Raw genomic sequence first — 9,020 nt, forward strand, 5'->3', positions numbered from 1 at the left:
TTGTAGTTTCTCATCTGTCATTATGGAACAGATACCTGTGACATGAAAGAAGATGTATCACTGAAAACTGATTGAGTGAAATAAGAAAATGTATAAATACATGAAATCCCAGCACATGAGCTATTATCAGGAAGCAGGATAAAGGTGAGCAACTTACATGTCCCGGGGACTTCAGTTGCTCCAGTAAAATAGAAATGCTCACAGACACAAACACTTGAAGAGATTATTTCAAGGTTTATATAGATTCAAAGCTTTGCCATTTTAAAGGAAAGAAAAGGAACAGAAATCAGATGTGATTGAGAATACATGCTTCACAGTTCTAATCTCATGGAGACTTTCAATATTGCTCATGATAATCCTGAGTGGTCAACCCCAGGGTTCTACACTGGAGACCATCATAGCTTTTTCTGAGACACTGGACAATTTACAACAGAGCTGCTAAAAGAGGAAGGCACTGGCAGCTTACCTGGTTGGTCGCAGAATACCTATGATGATAAAAGCACAGACTCTGTCTCCATCCTTTGCCATGACTCCTTGGAAAAGCCCCATCTGAAAAATATGTGTGTTAGGTTTTTAAACTGCAGTCAGATTTTAAAGTTCCTGTGAGACTTAAAGTTTTAAAAGTTATAAATTTTGTTTTATTTGTCTGTGTATATCTGTTTGTGTTGTTTTGCCTACACATATTTCTATGTACCCCATGCATGCCAGGTGCTTGTGGAGAACAAAAGAGAGCATCTGATTCCTTGGAAATGCATTTATCCACAGTTGTATCCCACCAAATGGGGGCTAGGAATCCAGCCCAGTTCCTCTAGAAGAGCTGCCAGCACTCATAACTACTGAGTTATTTCTCCAGTCTTACATCAGTAAAATTTAAATATTAAAACACAAATGATCTTTCACCCAAAGACTGCACTAATACATACTTCATTATTTGTTTGTTGGTTTGTTTATAAGGCAGCTCCTAGAAACTCATGCCATCTGAGCAGTTTGTCACTCTTCTGGAATCTCCAATAGTAGACCCACAAGACTTCTGTTCACAAAGTAGTCTTCTGCTTTGTTCCATCTTCTGCTGGATGTCTTCTTTGGCTGTATCAAGATGGTAGGACTTTCAGCTATTCAAGATATGCCTGATTCTCAGTCCTGTGAAATGGCTCCAGTAGGTAAATGCTTGTACAAAGCTGACAATCTGAGTTCAATCCTCAGAACTACATGACTACATAAAGGCAGATTTCTCTTATGAGAGACAACTATTTCAATCTGTGCACTTTATCATTAAAGGTTCCTTCAAAGCCTCTCTTGCAACTTTTCTATTAAAATTTTGCTCTCCAGAATCCTAGAATCCAGCGAGATATGAAAAATGTTGCTTAAATTAAAAAAAAACTGCAGTAATAATATTTGGTGAGAATCAGCCCCACAAAGTTGTTCTGGGACTTCCACATGTGCTCAGTGGTCTGTGTGCCCACCAAAATAATAATTAATAATAATAATAGGAACATTTATTCTTGATATATGGACTGTATTCAAAATGTAAGAATTTTATTATATTTTTCACCAAGTTCAATTCACTAAGGCAAGAAATATTTTTTTTCAAGTACTTTTATCATTCTGCTCCGTGACCTTTCAGGTGGTATTCCCACCCATAAAAGTCACAAATAGGTAAACCTATTATTCTATTTCTATTTTAAGGATTTGATGCTATGTTTTATTATTAACAATCATAGAAGACTGTAGACTAGAGGTGCCTCAGTTTGTCTCTGAGCTTTTAGCATATTAGATTTTTAAAGTAGCATGTATAAATAGTAATACTACAAACTTATAAACTACCCCACATGGACATTTTGGGGGAAGGTAAATAGAGCTAGTTCCACTCCGTGGCTTCTGTAACAATAAAGCAGTAAGTGATGAGAGGGTTCTGCTCTCTGGGATGCACTGTGCCTTTGAAATGGGTGAGGGTGGTTGTCTGTGGGGGACAACACCACCAGGTAGCAGTCACAATGTGCAATTGGTTCTACTGTCTTTTATGGATCTCAAGACTGTGTCTAACTCTCAGGCAGGATTCTATTCCAGGTTCACAGATTCAGATTAACTACAGCTGCAATGAGGCAAATTTCTCTTATGAGAGAGAAGTATTTTGATCAGTGCACTTTATCATTAAAGGTTCCTTCAAAGCTTCTCTTGCAACTTTCTATGAAAATTTTGCTCCATAGAATCCTAGAATCCAGTGAGATACGAGAAATGTTGCTTAAATAAAAAAGATTTGCAGTAAAAATATTTGGTGATATTCTGAAAGCTTTACCTCTTATCATAAAGTCTCAGCATTCAATGAACATATAAGAGGTTCAGAAAAACTACATAAAAGAAATCTACCTTGCTTTGATAGCTCTCATATTACTCAAAAATTTATAGACACATTCTTGGTTTTATTAATCTACTATCTGTGACTATCTGATGTACCGTATTTTGAAAAAGCCTACTGTAAATATGACATAATTATTTCATAAATGTGATCCTTCCAGTAAAGAAAACACCCATGTTAAATTAAGACCCCGGTTTGGGAATTATAGAAGAGATCACTTTGCTAAGTCAGCATAACTCCTTACTGCATTCTAAATCTTATTCTTCATTTTTAGGTGACTTTGTGAGGGTGTTAGATCCCCTGGAACTGGAGTTCATAGACTGCTGTGAATGGCCATGTGGGTGCTGAGAGGTGAACCCAGATCCTCTGGAAGTGCAGTCAACAAGCCATCTCTTCAGCTCCTTAAATCTTATTCTTACAACTACAGATATAAGTATAGCTTCTCTATACAACAAATGAAGACCATGAAAAACAACAACAGCAGCAACAACAACAACAAAAAAAAAACGAACCAAACAAACAAACTAGAGACAATTCAGATATCGGTGGATTGTGAAGAACTAAGTCCCATGAGATACACCTGCAACACAGAGCCTGGGGTAGAAAGTTTTGCAAGAACCATAATACCTGGACATCAGTTGTGTGAGTGCCTTTCTTAGTAATGGCTGCATAAACAAGACCTGAACCAAGACACTAACCAGGACAGGAGAACATCTTGAGTATTTCCACTTATAGAAACAACAAAAGCTATAGTTAATCAATGACTCCTGAGAGAGGGACAACGAGCCTTTTCCAGGCATGAGCCTCTCATTGGTTATCCCATACAGAGTGGTGTGGTGTGGTGGTTTGAAGGAAAATGACCCCCAAAAGTAGTGGCATTATTAGGAGGCGTGTCCTTGTTGGAGGAAGTGTTTCACTGTGTGGGTGGACTTTAAGGTCTCATATATGCTCAAGTCACACTCAGTGCCTTAGACCACTTCCTGTTATCTGCAAGCCAAGGTGTAGGACACTCGGCTACTTCTCCCACATATATCTGCATGTAGGACCATCATGTTCTGCCAAGATGGTAACTGATGAAACCTCTGGAACTGGAAGGCACCTCAGTTAAGTGTTTTTTTCCTTTATAAGAGTTGCCACGGCTTCTTCTTCGGCGCTACCTGCGAGGTGGCTGCCATCTCCTTTGCGGCATCATGGTTGCCCTCCGGCCTCTGGTGAAGCCCAAGATCGTCAAAAAGAGGACCAAGAAGTTCATCCAGCACCAGTCAGACCGATATGTCAAGATTAAGCGAAACTGGCGGAAACCCAGAGGTATTGACAACAGGGTGCGGAGAAGATTCAAGGGCCAGATCCTGATGCCTAACATTGGTTATGGGAGCAACAAGAAAACCAAGCACATGCTGCCTAGTGGCTTCCGGAAGTTTCTGGTCCACGACGTCAAGGAGCTGGAGGTGCTGCTGATGTGCAACAAGTCTTACTGTGCTGAGATTGCTCACAATGTTTCCTCCAAGAACCGAAAAGGCATCGTGGAAAGAGCAGCGCAGCTGGCCATCAGAGTCACCAATCCCAACGCCAGGCTGCGCAGCTAAGAGAATGAGTAGATGGCTTGCGTGCACGTTTTATTTGTGTTTAAATAAAACCACAAAAACTGCAAAAAAAAAAAAAAGAGTTGCCATGGTCATGGTATCTCTTCACAGCAATAGTAACCTAACTAAGGCAGGTAGCTAGTCCTGAAACCACATAAATACATACAAACAACAAAAATGAACTCAGCACATTATATTTTATATATTATGTGCATGTGTGTGCATGTAAATATGTGTGAAACAATAATAAAAAATATGCTATTGATCGGAAATGGGGGATTATGGAAAAGGTTGAAGTGAGGGGACATGGGAAATGCTAGAGGGAAGAAATTGAAGGGGGAACTGATGTAATTCTATTTTATTTTATTTTTCTTTTCTTTTATTATTTATTTATTTATTGTTTATTTATTTATTAAAGATTTCTGCCTCCTCCCCGCCACTGCCTCCCATTTCCCTCCCCCTCCTCCGATCAAGTCCCCCTCCCTCGTCAGCCTGAAGAGCAATCAGGGTTCCCTGCCCTGTGGGAAGTCCAAGGACCACCCACCTCCATCCAGGTCTAGTAAGGTGAGCATCCAAACTGCCTAGATGCCCTTCAATGGAAGAATGGATGAAGAAAGTATGGAATATATACATATTAGAGTACTACTCAGCAGTAAAAAACAATGACTTCTTGAATTTTGCATGCAAATGGACGGAAATAGAAAACATTATCCTGAGTGAGGTAAGCCAGACCCAGAAAGAGGAACATGGGATGTACTCACTCATATTTGGTTTCTAGCCATAAATAAAGGACATTGAGCCTATAATTCGTGATCCTAGAGAAGCTAAATAAGAAGGTGAACCCAAAGAAAAACATATAGGTATCCTCCTGTAATTCTATTTTAAATTTAAAGTATTTTAAAAGCAATAAAGTTAAAAAACATTCAGAAGATTTTGTCTGAAAACTTCTCTATATTGTAAACTCAGAAATTCAAATGACTCTTGCACAAACTGGATTTCTAAAGATTAAAACTAATGGTTTTAAACCTTAAAGTACCTATAAGTTTTATTTGTATGGAAATTGTATTGGACAAGTCAAGAACTCTCTTCGATATGTGACTAAATGAAAGACAAGCTTTAGGAATTCAGGAGCAGATGTTCTGCACAGAAACAGGATGCATGATTCCTGGGCTTAACGCATGATTATGAGAATTATAAAGATTGGAGAACAATGGTGAGAGAAATTACAAATGAATCTGAATCCAGAAAGCAATCAGAAGCCAAGAAGGCAAAGCCCCTAGAAAACACGGAAAGGCAGTAGACAAATATCAGGACTCTGGGAATGGACAAGTAGTGGCTGATAAGACAAGGTGGGAAAGGCGTGTGAAAACACAGATTAGAGAGCTGTCATCTTTATGGTTAAGCACCAATAAATAACTTTAAAAATAAATGGGGCTGAAGAGGTGACTCTTTGGTTAAGAGCACATCCTCTTCCTGCAGAAGAATAAAGTTTAGTTGCCAGCATCTATGGTATGTGGTTCACAACCTCTTCCACTCCTGGGAATGCTCTTTGTGTCTCTGTGATCACCTGCACCATGTGCACATATCCTCACATAGATACATAAGTAAAATAATTTTACAAGTTAACTAAATTTTTAGAAACATAAACAATGCTGGGAAGAGGATCCGGTGGGTAAAGGTGTGTGCTGCCAAGCCTGATTACCTAAGTTTGCCTCCTGAGAGCCACGTGGTGAAAGGAGAGAACAGACTCCTAAAAGTTCTCATCCAACCTCTCCACAGGTACCATGGCACATGCACGTACATAACAAATAGTGGAATTTTAATTTTTAAAATGGTACAGAACAGGTAATTGCAGACTAGCTTTCTAGAATATACAGCTACAGCTAATGAGCGGTTCATTTAGACATAGAAGGGAAATGAAGACAAAGGCAGCAATTATTTGAAAGGGCAAGGGTCATCTTAGTGTTTACCTGACTTTAGACAAAGATAATTGGACTAATTCAGGGCAGAGTCATCATCTGAATCACCATGTATAATAGTAATCCAACCTTACCTTTGCATTTATATAAGGATTTACAGGATTTATGAGGCAAATATCTCTCTCCTCCCACTGTCTAAGGCTGCCTTGAAAGACAGATTACTACCCTTCTCTTCTCCCTCCTGAACTTGACTAGAGCACTACTCATGGTTAATCCCTAGTCCAGGGCCATGTGAGGAAAGAAATTCTGGGGACGATGTTAATGAAACAGAAATCAGCAGAATTACACAAATCCCACAAATAAGCAATAAAATATTTTCTATTTTTAACACAAAGAAGACAGGCAACGAGTGATAGCCAATGAAGCTATGAAACCACTAACCTCTTTTTAGCTGGTCTCTGTAAAATTCTGTTTGTAGATAACTTGCCCATTGATCCTCATATGCACATACTCCAGCAGTGTAGACACCATGCTAACTGACATTATAACTAGTAGGTTTGTCCAGGGGTCAATTGCAGGGATCCTGCCAATCTCTACTGTGCTGGGATCCTGGCCAAGATTTAGGTTCAGATTTGTTCCACATAGCTCCCCTTGTTAAGAGCTATATGCACATGTGTAAATGGCTTACCTTTCCTCCAGAGCACGTGTCCTCCACAACTCGGGAATGTGAAAGTTTAGTCTCCTGGTGCAAGAAAGTCAACATTACAGGGAAATAAAGGTGTTTATTAAGTAAATTTTATTGTTTTTAATTATTAAAGATTTATTTATTGTATGCAGTGTTCTACCTGCATGCATGCCTATATGCCAGAAGAAGGCACCAGATCTCACTATAGATGGTTGTGAGCCACCGTTTGGTTGCTGGGACTTGAACTCAGGACCTCTGGAAGAACCGACAGTGCTCTTAATCACTGAGCCATCTCTCCAGCCCCTTATTAAGTAAATTTTAAAGGAGGTGCTCTTTCATTCTTCTGGATTATTGTCTTAGTTAGGGTTTAGTCTGTTGTTGTCATAGCCGGAAGTATGGCAATGTACAGACAGGCTTGGTACTAGAGAAGGAGCTGGGAGTTCTACATCTTGATCTGTAGGCAGCAGAAGGAGATTGTGTGCCACCCTAGGCCTAATTTCAGTATATAAGACCTCAAAGTATGCCTCCACAGTAACATACTTCCTCCAACAAGACCACCTACTCTAACAAGGCCATGCCTCCTAATAGTGCTACTCCCTATGGGCCAATTTTCAAACACATGAGGCTATCGGAGGTCATTTCTATTCAAACCACCACAATTACCTATAATCACAGGAAAAATAGAAGACGGAAGGAGAGGAGACAGAAAAAGAGCCAGAAGGAAAACCAGAGAAAGACAAGAGTAACGGGGACTCTCCTGATGTTGCTGCCTTCAAAAGTAAACCATGGCACCATGAGCCACGGAGTCTAAGAATCCTGTAGAAACTGTAGCAAGGCTAAGGAAGCCGATTATCCCTAGAGACTCCAGAAGGACACAGCCTACTGACACTCTGATTTTATTGTGACCCATTTTGAAATTCTGACTCGCAGAATGGTGGAGAATAAGTTGTTGTTGCTTCAGATAACAAAGTCCGTAATGATTTGTTATGGGAATTTCAGGCTAATAGAAAAGCCTAATGTGCTACCTATAGCTGGTTGTTCTTCTTTCTGCTGGCAGAAGTACAAGAACATGTGCAGAAATACGACATATGCCCAAACTCTCAGCCTACATTGTCTATTCATCTCACCATCAAGGGAGGGAGAAAATAGGTGGTACTGTTTGTGGGAGGGATTTTAAAGCTATATGGTGAAGGTGTGGACATAGGAAAGGGTGAAGTCTTAGCGCATTGGTGCCTCATACTGTTTAGTTTAATCTTAATATGAGCGGCTCCTCCAGTGCAAATAACTCCAATTAAACCAGATTAGACCGAACTAAAATGCTCATGTTTAACAAATACAGCACTCTCAGGTGAACCAAGACAGCATGGCGGGAATAGGAGCCCACACAAACCCGAAACCACGTGTTCCTTTCTCCAGCAGGAGCCTAAATGGCCTGTGGGAGTGGTCCTGACCCTCCCCAGAGGAGGGGTCAGTGCCTGGCAAGCTGAAGAGTTGGAGTCCTGACCAGGGCAACTGCCGGCCAAGAGCTTCCAATCACATACCACAGCAAACATCTCACCACACCCTGTGGGCCAGGAAAATTTTCTCTGAAAGCAAATTAGCTACCATGAGCTTCATAACTGGAAGTAGAACTCAAGTCTCCCACATTATTTACATGGTCCAGACAAATCATGATTATTGGATATTTTTTTCAAGAAAAAAAATACAAATGAATAACTTAGCAACATCGACATGGGTAGAGCTATTCCAGGGAGGAATCTAGTTAGACATAACTAGAAATTTAAAAGTCTATGCTTCTTTACATAAGGCTGCAACAAAACAGATCCATGTCAGAGAGTATTTATGACCTTACATTTCTGTGTTCCAGAGTACACACTAGTGGGAGAATGAAATATAAAATGTAATATAATCAAACTGTGGTCTCTGTCCTGTACTATGCAGTGGTCAAAGGCAGTACGCAAAGCTGGTGTAAACATATAGACAGATCACAGAAGTGCATGTTAGGTGAGGAAAGAGCATAAGATAGCTCATAACACAAAACCATCGACACAACACATAGTCCTCTGAGCATTGTGTGTTTTCAAACATCTTTAATTGCTCAAATAAACATATAAAAGGAAGGTTTGAAGGTAAACTGGGCACCCATTTATTGGATGCGAAGGTTAGCAAGGGGAATTGAGAAAAATCAGAGAGAAAACATTTAATTTTTAGGTAGAAAGGCCTAACCACACAATGGTCATAACAATTTCCAAACAAAGAACTGCTAGCTAAAGTCAGTTATATACGTCCAATTCTTTGTAAGTAAGGGACAGAAAAAGGACCTGAGAGAAGGGGGAGAGAGAATAAAAATCTAATGAGAGTATAGAATTTCTAAGATGTGTTTGCCCATGAGGTAAAAGCTTCATAAAACAACAGAAGTTTTCTAACACAGCACTTTCTCTACACTAAATTTTATATCTTCTGGAGGAGACAAGTGC

General features: G+C 39.8%; 1 protein-coding gene across 1 annotated transcript; it reads left to right on the forward strand.

The window, feature by feature from the left end:
• The first annotated feature begins 3,521 nt into the window (after positions 1-3,521).
• LOC121453697 (60S ribosomal protein L32-like) lies at positions 3,522-3,996 on the forward strand. The gene has a single exon (XM_041660627.1). The coding sequence runs from the start codon at positions 3,547-3,549 to the stop codon at positions 3,940-3,942; it is 396 nt and encodes a 131-aa protein (XP_041516561.1). The 5' UTR covers positions 3,522-3,546; the 3' UTR covers positions 3,943-3,996.
• The last annotated feature ends 5,024 nt before the right edge of the window (positions 3,997-9,020 follow it).

Source organism: Microtus oregoni, unplaced genomic scaffold (assembly GCF_018167655.1).
Source record: "Microtus oregoni isolate MIOR12 unplaced genomic scaffold, Mior012 000011F_ref0000422, whole genome shotgun sequence".
NCBI lineage: Eukaryota > Metazoa > Chordata > Mammalia > Rodentia > Cricetidae > Microtus > Microtus oregoni.

What these genes read in the sequence shown, in the direction of transcription:
- LOC121453697 (XM_041660627.1), top strand. Translation starts at nt 3,547, where the DNA reads ATGGTTGCCCTCCGGCCTCTGGTGAAGCCCAAGATCGTCAAAAAGAGG.